General features: G+C 52.0%; 6 protein-coding genes across 6 annotated transcripts; 4 read left to right on the plus strand and 2 right to left on the minus strand.

Annotated features, from left to right (window-relative positions):
• Positions 1-657: 657 nt before the first annotated feature.
• On the plus strand, positions 658-1198 carry BO97DRAFT_413704 (uncharacterized protein; the record flags this gene model as incomplete). Its single annotated transcript, XM_025696305.1, has 2 exons — positions 658-861; positions 911-1198. 2 exons carry the CDS (start codon positions 658-660, stop codon positions 1196-1198), a joined length of 492 nt encoding a protein of 163 aa, XP_025552412.1.
• Positions 1199-3308: 2110 nt separating this feature from the next.
• Positions 3309-4490, plus strand: BO97DRAFT_413705 (uncharacterized protein; the record flags this gene model as incomplete). The annotated part of the gene is made up of 1 exon (XM_025696306.1): positions 3309-4490. One exon carries the CDS (start codon positions 3309-3311, stop codon positions 4488-4490), a length of 1182 nt encoding a protein of 393 aa, XP_025552413.1.
• Positions 4491-4605: 115 nt separating this feature from the next.
• BO97DRAFT_450692 (double-time) lies at positions 4606-5825 on the minus strand (the record flags this gene model as incomplete). Its single annotated transcript, XM_025698939.1, has 4 exons — positions 4606-5021; positions 5110-5598; positions 5674-5746; positions 5808-5825. 4 exons carry the CDS (start codon positions 5823-5825, stop codon positions 4669-4671), a joined length of 933 nt encoding a protein of 310 aa, XP_025552414.1. The 3' UTR covers positions 4606-4668.
• A 597-nt stretch (positions 5826-6422) lies between these two features.
• Positions 6423-8274, plus strand: BO97DRAFT_423954 (uncharacterized protein; the record flags this gene model as incomplete). The annotated part of the gene is made up of 3 exons (XM_025696929.1): positions 6423-6725; positions 6799-7729; positions 8183-8274. 3 exons carry the CDS (start codon positions 6423-6425, stop codon positions 8272-8274), a joined length of 1326 nt encoding a protein of 441 aa, XP_025552415.1.
• Positions 8275-8974: 700 nt separating this feature from the next.
• On the plus strand, positions 8975-10962 carry BO97DRAFT_433962 (uncharacterized protein; the record flags this gene model as incomplete). Its single annotated transcript, XM_025697641.1, has 2 exons — positions 8975-9930; positions 10524-10962. The coding sequence occupies 2 exons, from the start codon at positions 8975-8977 to the stop codon at positions 10960-10962; spliced, it is 1395 nt and encodes a 464-aa protein (XP_025552416.1).
• A 342-nt stretch (positions 10963-11304) lies between these two features.
• BO97DRAFT_389140 (PEX11 domain protein) lies at positions 11305-12494 on the minus strand (the record flags this gene model as incomplete). Its single annotated transcript, XM_025693697.1, has 4 exons — positions 12185-12494; positions 11869-12068; positions 11547-11721; positions 11305-11474 (listed from the first exon to the last, which is right to left on the minus strand). The coding sequence occupies exons 1-4, from the start codon at positions 12339-12341 to the stop codon at positions 11305-11307; spliced, it is 702 nt and encodes a 233-aa protein (XP_025552417.1). The 5' UTR covers positions 12342-12494.

A 12494-nucleotide genomic window follows, 5' to 3' on the forward strand; every position in this document is an offset into this window, starting at 1 on the left:
ATTCTGAGGTGCTCCTTGCAAAGAGTTCCATGGGAAACAGCAACCCATCAAGCCATCCATGGCCAACTTCGATACATAATCCATGCTGTTGTTCGATGGACGCTTCTCGAAAAAGGATATGACTTGTGGTAACCGCGTACGATGACAAGATTGGGGATGCGGAAATTATCCTTACACGATGATCCAGGGATAGCAACTGATTGGCTGTCTGGGCACACTTCTCCGAAGCCAGGCCCGTAACAATGAGGTACAGACTCTTACTGCTAAGCTTGTCGCTGCTGAAAATCGTATGATCGCTGCACAAGAACATGGTCTTCGATTTGACCTTGAACACGAATCCCTCAAGGGGGAACTTTAGCTTCGAACTGTGAAGTTGTCGGCTACAGAGGAACGCCTTGTGCTCTGAGAGGCCAAAGCAGGCGTCATGCTGGAAACAATCAAGTTTGAAAAGCCTTACCAGTCGTGCGCATTTTCAGACAGAATCCAGGGACACACTTGGCACAGATTCGGCTGATATAAAGGGTAGAAGGGCTCTCCTAAACCAAACCGCGAGAGGGTTTAGGGAAGACACACAATATCCCAAATAACCGCCGTCTTACCCCTAGTGTCGTTCCAACTACTTCCCCATCCTCCCCAACCAGACGTGCGATTGCAACCATGGATCCAGAAGTACCGTGGCCTCCTGGTATCCCGAACGTGGATAACAGGGTCTCTGGTGGCGAGAGCACGTCCATCAGAGCCTCAGGTTGCGTGGCCCTTCCTGTCGACGATCACTGCGCCGACACTACGAATGCAATCAAGAGGACTGGTCCGACGACGATCGGTATGGCTATGTGGATGTGCGCTCTCCTCAACGAGCTTGTCTGACGAATACTTGACGGGGAATCGTTGTCTTTCCCCATTGCTCTAGACGACACAATGGTGTCCTCTTGTCTCATTCAAGGGTGAAAAGGCTTATGAGCAGCTGGCTCTTGGAGAGGCCGCGCTCGGGAAAGAGGAGAAAATATGGTTGTGGGCGTTGTGCCGAATGTGCAAAAAGATAGTACCAGGAGATGTCGGAATAGAACCAGTACGACAAGCTTCGGACCCGTGTTTTGAGATTGGAAACGACACCGGACTGTCCTTCTTGCTCTCAGACTCCTTGGGATTGCTCTTCGCGGCGGCTAAGCAGGGTCATCTGTCAAATATCTGGAAATAGTGTCAGGTCGCATCGTCAACTCAAGAGCGGCCTAGGTTCTTTCCTTTCTTCCTTTACATGCAGAGAGAGAGAGAGATAGAGAGACCGGGCCCAGGTTCCATGGCCTAAAATGCTTGTTCTCGACATCACGCTCTCTACGACTGAGACTGTCGGCTCAGCCGATATCGCGAACCATCTCGGCCGTTCCTCCTCGAAGCTAGTGTCGACACCCTAGGTGAGACCGGTGGACTCCTTCGGGAACGCAGCCGTCGTGATCCTTGCTAGAGGCACAGAAACAGAGGCTTGCCGAATAGCTTTGGAAGGTCGTCTTGCGAGTCATCTTTCTCTTATGCGGGAGTCGATCGAAGAAGGAAGACACGGCGAACGGGATGGTCGATTCCCTTGAAAGGAGAGACGTGTGAATCTGAGCAAAAGGCTTTTTGGTTCTCAAACTTTCAAGTCTTCACAGTGTCTCTGGTGGAGGCTTCGGATGGGCTTCACACCCACGCGAGCCTTTCTCTTGTTTCCTGTTTACCAAGTTGCTAGTGTACGGCATTCTCAATTCTGGTCCGTTTGAAAGATAAAAAATGTCCGAGGACCAAGTACCTCGAATCCCTCTGGCTAGAGGTTTGAGGATGAAAGGCTGCGATGGGTGACATTTCGGCGAACGTGAACGTGGATGCTGCGGAGTATGTCAATACTATTACCAAGGGGCTGGATAATGGTCAGTGAAATTAGATTCGCTGGCTTCGAAGTTGTGTATAGTCTAGCATAGATAAGCAGGCCCTGCGATGGTTATCTTCTGGCTTATCTAAAGTTCCTGTTACTCTGGGAGATGTGGTGATGCGGATATATTTCTATGGTTTTCTACACAAAATATCCCCGTACACCCGTGTTCAGAAAAACTCCAATACAGTTTAAAAATAAATTGAAAATCTACCAATCAAGTTTTTGGAATAAAATAAAGATTTAAATCTCATTGAATAGTAAACTGATTGGGAAAATATTTTCTATTCTAAAGATTTTAACAACTCAAGACAAGTAAGACTAAGATTATACAAAAAGTAGAATAACATTATAAAATCAAGAGATACTTGAATGTTAGGTTAAGTTATACGAACTATAGAACCTTACGTATAGATTATATAGGTTTTCAAAAAGTATTTGCAGTAATCATAATATAATGTAACCCTTAAATCGTGAGGTCAAATTTCGATTCTCGGGTGTATGTAGACTTTTTGCCAGGATTTGAGTATACCCAATGTGTCTGGAGAAACAAGAAAAGAAGGGAGTGCCACAGCCATGAAGAGTCTTTTAAAGCTCGCGGTATTAAGTATAGATAAGATCTATAGCAATTTTATCTATAGATAAGCTTTATACTGATTATATTACCACTATCATCCATCGCTCCGCCTTAAGAAACTAAAGTATCTTAGGGCTAGAGGACGTTCCTTGTTCACGGTCTTGTCAACAGCTCGGTTTGGTTCCTGCACTGGTTTAAGGCTTATACGATCCACTTAATAACACTTATATAACAATACCTATACTTCTACATATTCTATCTCTCTATAGTTGTAAATTATCTTTTTTCTGATTTCTTTTTCTGCTCTTTTTCTGTGATATAGTACTTTGAGAATAACAGCTAATACACAAGACTCTTTTTTCGCCGCTTCTACCAGTCAATCCCGAGTTATAACACTTCTGGTCGCGGAGTGCAGGAAGGGCTTTGGACTACTTGAAGAAGGAAGTGCACCGCCTTAGTGGATCTTATTAGATTTGGTATGTGGTTCTCTGCGTTTTCTCTGTGCCTCTCTTACCTGATATTTTGTTCAGTTCTTTTTTGTTTTCCGGAGAGGAAATTATCTGATCCAAGCTGGCGTGTTCAAATATCCCCATCTCGGATTTGGAATTCCGCGGAAAATGCCTTTACTAGGACAAAGCGATGCGGAATTCCTCGATAATTGAACTCATCTATTGGGATAATCTCCTTTCTCAATCACACGAGAGTGACAGACAGTGCGAATTCGCAAAGTATAAAGTGAATTCTCTGACCTGCCTGATCATGCTTTCTGTTCCTGGGCATTTCAAGTCATCGCTATCTCAAGCTTCAGTGTGAAACCCTTCAATAAAGATGCCATATTCCGCACTCGTATCCTTCTACTATGGTGAGCGGGTCAAATGGATGGCAGTGGGGATAGAGCTACCTTTAGGTAGACCGAATAACGCCACGCTTATCGACCAAGTGCGTCGGTGCCGCAAGCTAAAAATCTCCATGCCAACCGCCAAAGGGTATTGGGGAGAAGAGCTGCAGCCTCTTTCGCTACGGCCTACAGTGTGTGAGTTGGCAAAGGATTTCGACACCGACTACGCTGCGTCTGTGATCAGCAAGTTTCGGATCAAGCCCGACATCGTCCTTGGTATCAGCAAGCTCCTTTACAAGCTGGAGAAGTGGTTGAAACAAGCCAAGGACACCGCTGAATCGAGCAGCCTCCGCCGTATTCTTCTATGGCATCCGTCATGGGGTCGATGCCGCCGGGAAACACAAGCCCTCATGAACGACTTGACCAATAGACTAGAGTTTGCCGAAAGACAGGTGCAGTCAGTGAGCAGCAGCGATGATGATAAGAGCAATACTTATACCAGTTTGAACGAGCAAGTGAATGTGTATCTTCCAGGGGTTCAGAAGAAGTATCCCTTGGCCATGTCTGCCTCTTTGCTTCGACGAATTGCCCTCCGCCAGTACGCATGTCGGTGGTTTCTCTGTGCCCGTCACGGTGAGAACCAGCTAGCTCATCATACTCGGAAGCTAGGCTTCCCCCAACCGGCACCAGCTTTTACAACTACAATCTTGCCTCCGCCTCCCACCGTCCCTCCTGGGGCCACGGACTTCATTTGCCCCTGCAGTGACACACTCCCGAAAAAGATGTACCATCCGGTCCCGTGGCGAAAGCATGTGCTCCACGATTTCCACCCTTACATTTGCATGCATGCCGACTGCGGAAAGGCCTTTGGAGATGCGGATGTTTGGGAACAGCACATGCTCCAGCACGGGAATTACTGGGCCTGCTACCAGCCAGGATGCCACGACATCACTATCCCTTTGCACCGGAGCTACAAGACCGATGAGCACTGTCATCTGATCCATGGCTTGGATGAGCGACCCCCTGACTCGCGCCACAGACAACCTTCCAGTAAGCTTGAGTTCAAGAAGTGTCCCCTCTGTCAGGCGTCGTTCTCGGATTCTAGATCGACAGAGATCAAGTGGCATATAGCCGCGCATCTAGAGCGGGAGATCATGTGCATGCGAGCTTGAGCATAATTGAGCTATTTCATTATCTGACTTTTAACATAAAAATGCATTCAGCTTTCAAAATGCGAAGATTCTCATCCTCTTTCTTACATATAAGCACCAGCCATAAAACATCGCTAAACAACCAATTGTCCCCTCTACCCAAAACACCTTGCACCCAAATTACCTCCGAACCAATCTATCAATCATCCTCACTTTCCACACCATACTCAGCCCTAATCTCATGAAATCTCTTCTCCGTCCAATCAAACACATTATCCCACTCATAGCGACGCCGGGCGAACAACTTCCGAAACAGCCCACGGAGCCACTCATACTTGGGCATCTCATTATAATGCAACCCATTGACATGGTGGAAGTAACGCTCAAACTCCTCCGGTAAACCGGCACACAGCTCCCGGACAGAGATGCGCTCCTTAGCATCGCGGATAGGCTGATGCTTCGAGTGATCGAGATGCTCCCAGGGCAACTTGCCCTTCAAGAACTCGACGAGCGTGTACCCAACGCATTCCATATCATCGCGATACGTTTGATCTATTCCGTCCCATATTAGCCAAGCCGTAACCAACCCGCCCCCTTCCCCAGCCCCAAACCACCCGAGGAAAGAGAAGGAGAAACATACACAACCGCCAATGCGCCGCGCGACTAGCATAAACATACGTCCCCACAACGCCCTTAACCCTCTTCCCCTGAAACCACTTCACATTCCTCGTGGCCACAATCTTCCGTTTTGCAAGCCCAAAATCATTGATATAAAGCGTGCTCCCCTTCCTCCCAGCCCCCATCAACAGGTTCTCAGGTTTGATATCCTGGTGGATATACCCCGCGCGATGGATATGTCGCATCCGCAACAGCAGCTGGTCCGCCAGCATCAGCACCGTCTTCAACGAGAACCGTCGGTGGCAGTAGTTGAACAGGTCCTCCAGCGTCGGGCCTAGAAGCTCGATTGCTAGCAGCCGGTAGTCGTCGATGTGCGGGCGGTAGAGGTAGACTTTCGGGATCCCCGGGCCCCGGATGGTGGTGTAGATTGCGTTTTCGTGCTCCAATGTGTTGCGCGTGCTTAGGGGCTCGAGTTTGAGGGCTACGGTTGTTGAGGTTTGGAGGTCTTTGGCTGTGTCTGGGTTTAGTTTGGGTTGGGATGGGATGGGGATGGCCCATGGATTGGGGCTGGGGACTGGCAACGCACCCAGGAAGACTTCGCCGTAGCCCCCGCCTCCTAGGTAGCGGAGGAGTTTGAAGCGTTTTGCAATGGTGATTTCCTGGTCCCCGGGTTGGAGGTTAGTGTGGTTGGGTTGGTTGCTGGGTTGCGTGTGTGCTTACCAGTTGCTCGGTTGGCATCGTGATTTTTGGTATTATCTCGTTGTTGGAAGGATAGGAATAGGAGGAGGAAGCGGATAGATGCAAGTCCGATATATATTGTTCTTTGTTACGCGGGGTTTATACTCGATGGGCTCAAGGCAAGGATGCACTTGTTTGCTGTGTCGCAGGACTGTGCAAAATAGATGTGGCTTTGTCTAGAGTGGCTATTCTTATAACAATAGATGAAAGAAGCACACCTCGGGTCTTGTATCGAAACAAATGCCCCATTGTGGTGTCCCGAATGTTTTTCCAAGCCGGTGCTCGACAAAGCAAGTGTCTTTGTGGTCAGCGTCTACGCACAATCTGATACAAGCACTTCTTTGTCGCAACCTTGACAAGCGCCATGATTGCAAGACCCCAACTAACAATGGACGATATTAGGCCTTTTGACATACTAGCTGCATTGGCAGTACGCGCATGTAAAGCAAACATCAACGATCAGGTAAAAACAATTCACAATTCACCAGACGCCTTATGCTGGACCCATATCACCTATTCCGATCCATCTTCAAATTGGCAATCCTATTATTCATCCTACTCGACGACACAGACGACAGCAAGCAACTCAGTAACTCCATGCCTCATATCAAACAGAGCACAGGCAAGCCCACGCCGGCTGCGCGCTCCGGCACCCTGGACGAGACCTTCGAGATCGACCGCAAGTTCTGGGACGATCTTCCCTACATCTACCTGAGCCACCGGGCCATAGTCGAGTTCTGCAAGCGCGACAAGGTCATCGCGAAGGAGGCGGAGGAGGAGAGGAGGAAGCGGAAGAAGAAGAACAAGGCCCACCGCAAACGACAGAAGCTACCGCACCGGCTGCGCAGCCTGAAGGAGTTCGCGAAGAACGGCGGACCGGATCTCTCTGGGATTTCCAGTGTAAGTTTCAGCTCACGCATCATGCTCAGTTCCAACCACGCGCGATACAAAAAATACTAACAGACTGAAACAGTACGGCTGGTCCGAATCCGCAGAGCCGTGCAACTCAACCTCCCTCTACGACCGCAACTGCCACAACTTCCTCAAGCTGCACGGCATTGCGCACCGACCGCACAGCCACAACCGGCCGCGCAACTACTCAACGCTACAGGAACGACTCAAAGAGACGCGGGACTCAGTCGAGCGGCTGGGCCCCGAAGACCAAGCCGTATGGCTCAAGGCCTGCCGAAACTTTAGCAAGGACCGGGGGCATTTCGACCAGACGACGGGCCTATTATTCGGGGCCGTCCCAGAGACGGTGCTGACGTACGTTAACGAGCCGATCACGGGCCTCGATCCGCTAGTGGAGGGCATGTTCCAGGCGCAGCCGGACTGCTTCGACTGCAGCGACTTCTACGCGCTGGACGAGCACGGCCGTATCGCCAACGACCTGATGAACTACATCGTACCGGCCGCGGACGCGTACGGCGTCGTCCCGAATTTCTTCGTGCAGTTGAAGCTCGACGACGACGCCCGCGAGGCCGGCAAGCTGCAGGCCCTGCATTATGGCGCATTGGGGGCTCGTGCTGTGCAGAAGCTGCGCTTCTACGCCCGAGAGGCTGATGAGTGGCTGGATGAGCACGCGTACTCGATCGTCGCGGTCGTGTTCACTAGGGGCATCACGATTTATGCCGTGCATATGATCGAGTCTGAAAATGCGAGCCGAGAGGCGGATTACCAGTTGACCCAGATCTTCACGAGTCGCGTTACCGATGGCATCGCTCAGTTTCGCAAGGCGGTCGCCGCGTTTCGGAACTGTAGGGAGTTTGCCAAGGATTGGAGGGATTACTTCGTTGAGGAGGCTAGGCTGACGCTCGAGAGGAGTGACTGTGAGGAGTCATCGCAGGGGGCACCGATAGGTGAGGATAGACGGTTAGGTGAGGACGATAGCGAGGGATTCAGTGGTATGTCGGGATCTTCACCTGGCTCTCCAGGTGACGGTCAAAGTACGGCAGGCAACGGCACGGCCTTCTTAGGCCTCAAGAGGCGCAGGACGAAGTTTGAGATACCTTATTCAAGCTTGGTTAATGATAGACCACGTGTCAAAAGAGCGAGACAAGCGAGAGTATGTGGTTATTAGCACTATTGTTAGAGCGATCCATCAAAAAGTTTGAAGACAAAGGAAGAAACGGCGTAGAACGGAGCGACGGTTGAGATGCTAAACAAAGTCAGACACCAGACACTGCAAAAGCACTAATCTGTCGACAGATAGAAAAGATGTAGCTAATGCTCCCTTCAAATATCTCAGAAAAACATCAAGTTCCATCTGGATAGTACTTCGCAGAATCCAACTTGCCTCGCCCATGCCCGACAGTATACTAGCGGAGTGACATTTCTGCCACCGCCAAATTGAACAGTTTCCCAGGCCGAGTTTTGGCCGCTGTTCGTGCTTAAATCCGCTTATTTCCGTGATTTTCGCGGCGAGGTCGCGGCCGTTCTGCCGGCTTAAGCGGTCAGACGGGCGGTCGATGGCCACGCTGCCGCTGCTTTTACCGACTTTCTGCCACCGCCAGATTTCAACAGTTTTCCAGTTTGGTTTTCCGTGGCTGTTCGTCCTTAAATCCGCTTAAATCCGCGGTTTTTGTTGCGAGGTCGCGAGCGTTCTGCCGGTCGAAACGGTGAGGAAAGCGGTCAGCTGGTTGGACCCGTGGTATAACCGAGGCTAATCGTATGCACTGCAGCATTTCGCAAATGCCATTGAACATTTTAGCTGGTGGTATGCAGAAGAAGGCTGGTGTAGCAGTAGATATCTAGTAAGGATGACCGATTTAACATGTGAAGTAATACTCGCTCCAAGCCTAATCATAAGTGACGTGAAGATGGAATTGATTGTTCTGACTGTGTGTACAGATTCCGGCACCAGAATCCTTTCTACTAAGCCTATCGATTTCTAAATCTCTATGTAATGTATGGGAGCTAACAAATGGGAAGCAGCCGAAGCATTCAATATGCCCTCACACCCGCAATGCGGGGGGAAATGACGAGATCAGTTCCATCGCGGGGTGAGCCGGGTATTTCCTCCTCCGGACTCCAAAAAAGACCCCTCGATTCAATTCACGACCCCTCCTTGGCGTCTCCTGCAAACTTCAATGCATGCAAGCATCTTATCCCGTCCATTGTCAGTAAACATCACGAAGAAAATCCTCAAGATGGCGCCCAAGGTCGCAATCCTCGACGACTACCAAAACATCAGCCCGCGCCACTTCGAGCACCTCACCTCGCGCGTCGACATCAGCTACTTCCCGGACACGCTGAACCCGCGTCTCGCCGATCAGCAGAAACAACTCATCGAGCGCTTGCAGCCGTTTGAGATTATCGTCGCCCAGCGCGAACGCACACCTTTTTCCAAGGAAACGCTGGCCGCGCTTCCGAACCTGAAACTCCTCCTCACGACGGGCACGCGCAATCTAGCCATCGACAGCCAGTACTGCGCCGAGCGGGGGATCCCTGTCGGCGGCACGCAGACCCGGCCGGCGGGCATCAACTCGACGGTGCAGCACACCTGGGCGCTGATCCTGGGAGCGACGCGCCACGTCGCGCGGGACGACGCGGCGATCAAGCGCGGCGAGTGGCAGGGGTCGCTGGGGATGACGCTCGCGGGGAAGACGCTGGGACTGCTGGGTTTGGGGAAGTTGGGGGCGCAGGTGGGCAGGATCGCGGTGCAGGGGTTCGGGTTGGAGGTGATTGCGTGGTCGACGAACCTGACGCAGGCGAAGGCGGACGAGCAGGCCGAGGCGATGGGGCTGCCGGCGGGGAGCTTTCGGGCGGTGTCCGACAAGCTGGCCTTCTTCCGGGAGGCCGACGTCGTGAGCGTGCACAGCGTGCTGTCGGAGCGCAGTCGCGGCATTGTGGGTCGCCCGGAGCTGGCGGCTATGAAGAAAACTGCCCTGCTGGTCAACACATCCCGAGGTCCGTTGGTCGACGAGGCGGCCTTGCTGGAGACCCTGGCCAGCGGCGCGATCGCCGGCGCCGCCTTGGATGTCTTCGACCCCGAACCGCTGCCCGCCGACAGTCCCTGGCGCACCACCGCTTGGGGCCAGGACGGCCGCAGTGAGGTCCTCCTGACGCCGCACACGGGTTATGCGGATGAGCAGATCCACGGGTGGTATCAGGAGGTTGCGGAGAATCTGGAGCGGTGGCTGAATGGGCAGGAACTAACTGTCCGGTTGAATTAGTCTTTGTGTTTTTGGGTGCCATCTATCGGAAACAAGATCTAGAGTCTTAGACTCTCCGGGTGACGAATCCGCCAAACTACCACGGTCTAATTGCCTAGGTAAACTCGTGCATGACGCTATTACGTGATGGAGTCACCGACTCATGACAAGGGCCGGACCGGACGTAAGGCCGTGGGATGAAAATGAACCTCGGTCGGTGCCGCGGATCCCCCAAGCACTCTAAATCAAATTGCTGGCTGCTGATGTTCCTGCCGCTTGCCATGCCTTCACTTACCCCACTACCCCGCGACCTTATAATGTAGACTTCCGCTGCTCCCAGAGACAAGATGAAGCCCGTTCAGAGATATCTACCTCCATAACTTACCTCCTACTTCAATCCCGCTCCTCTTCTTACTTCTACGTATCCACACACACCAACAATGGCCACCACAACCACCACCACGACAACAACAACAACAACCACAACCCCCGAACAACCCACCCCACCACCCACCCACCCAACCCTAATCCACGTCCTCCGCAGCCCCATCCCCTTCGCCAGCGGTGCCTACTCCCTCGTCTCGCTACCCGCCGGCTCCGTCTTCTGCAAGATCGAAGGCACCACCCTGTCCAAGAAAGCCTACACCTCCGTGCAAACCGGCCGGGACTCGCACATCGAGCTCAACTCCGACCTCGTCTACTGCAACCATTCGTGCGCCCCGACAGTGGATTTCGACATGGACCGCATGGAGGTTCGGGTGGTGGCGGACCGCGACCTGAAGGCCGGCGACCCGTTGACGTTCTTCTACCCGTCGTCTGAGTGGGAGATGGACCAGCCGTTCCAGTGCACGTGTGGCGCCGGCGAGAAGTGTCGGGGCGTTATCGATGGGGCTAAGAATATGCAGGTTGAGGTGTTGCGGGAGTATTGGTTGAATCCGCATATTGAGGAGATGGTTAGGGAGAGGGAGGGGGGGTCGCTTTGAAGTCACTGGGATATAGAATTTAGATGACGGAAACAGGGTACAGGGGTATAGAGATAGAGTTGTTGTATGTACAGTTGCGAATAGATGGTTTGTACACTCTTTCCTCGACGACTATTTCAGGTTGAATACCCAGCTTCGCGCTTTTTATGTGCGTCGCATAAAGACCATAGTTAGTACAACAACGAGTAGACATCTTCAGCACACAGCGTTACAACCCAGCCCTTTAAATCAACTAATCCTCCTCTATAATGGATACAGATCTAATCCAACCTATATGCAAACCCAGCTCTCACAACTCACAACCCCCAACCTTAAACTCAAACCCACCCCAGGCCCAAAAATCTAAACACTCCTCCAAATCTCCCTCAAAGAAAGAAGGGTACTAACAACCATCGTCCCCCCAACGCCCACCTGCCCAACCCCAATCCACCCCAAGTACGACCCAGGAATCAACAGATCGCACCCATCAACAACCACCCTCTTCACCAAAGCCGACATATCAACCTTCCGGGCTACAGTCCCAGGCCCAGCCGCAGCACCGGCACCCCTTTCCTTCCCCTTCCCCTTCGTACCACCACGCGCACCATTAGCAAGAGTCCCGCCCTTCTTCCCCTTCCTCGCCCCCTTGACAGCCCCAGCATTCATCCCCTCCCACACAGCCCCAAGAATCGAGATTACCAGCGCACAGAACCAGAATCTGTACGCCTCACTGGTGGCGCTCTTAGCCCAGGGGACCGGGTAGATATTTGCTGCGTCGAGCTTGCGTCCCATTCTCGTTAGTCATTTCTTGTGGTCTCTTTGATAGTTTGGTTTAGAGGGAAGGGGAGGGTACAAAGCACCAAGCGCCTTATCCCTTTGAAATGTCACGGTTGAATGGGCTGGCTGAAAACGCAAAAAAAGACTCACGAGCGTCAAATCCTCCAGCAGGTAATACAATCCGAAACAGCTCCATTTGGCGAGGTCGAGCATCCATAGGACCCCCGTTGGGCTTACCGCGGAGGCGGTAGGTTTCTTGCTTTTGCTCGTGCTACTACTAGGGGCACCCAGAAGAGCGGAGACGCGGTTGAAGCAGTCGAGGAAGTTCCAGAAGCGGATGCAGCGGCGGGCTTTGGTTTATGTGTTAGTTTCTTCGCGATTGAATGGGCTGGGAGGGTGCGGTTTGGGGAGACGGGACAAAGAAGGGGGGACGGGGGAAGAAAAGGTTGGATTGAAGGAAACGAACTCAATGCTAGTTGGGTTTTGGCGGACTGCACCCGTTTAGTCGTTGCGCTGTCGAGAGAGCCTAGCTCCAGCGCGATCAGGCATATTGCCTGGATTAGACGGAGGGTCTTTTCGTACCCTGTGTTCAGGCGATAGAAGCGCGAGAGGCGGTCGAGCATTGTCTGTCAACGGGTAGGTTTGGCGGCGCGTTGGTGGTTCTATTATGGTGTTTCGGGGATTTAGGTGGAAGGGAAAGGAGGGAGGGGGCTCGATTCGGTCTTTATGAACGATAAGCCATGGCAAGATGAAAGAAAAATAATCGTCGCTTTCAT

This window comes from Aspergillus homomorphus, assembly GCF_003184865.1.
Source record: "Aspergillus homomorphus CBS 101889 unplaced genomic scaffold BO97scaffold_14, whole genome shotgun sequence".
Classification (NCBI taxonomy): domain Eukaryota; kingdom Fungi; phylum Ascomycota; class Eurotiomycetes; order Eurotiales; family Aspergillaceae; genus Aspergillus; species Aspergillus homomorphus.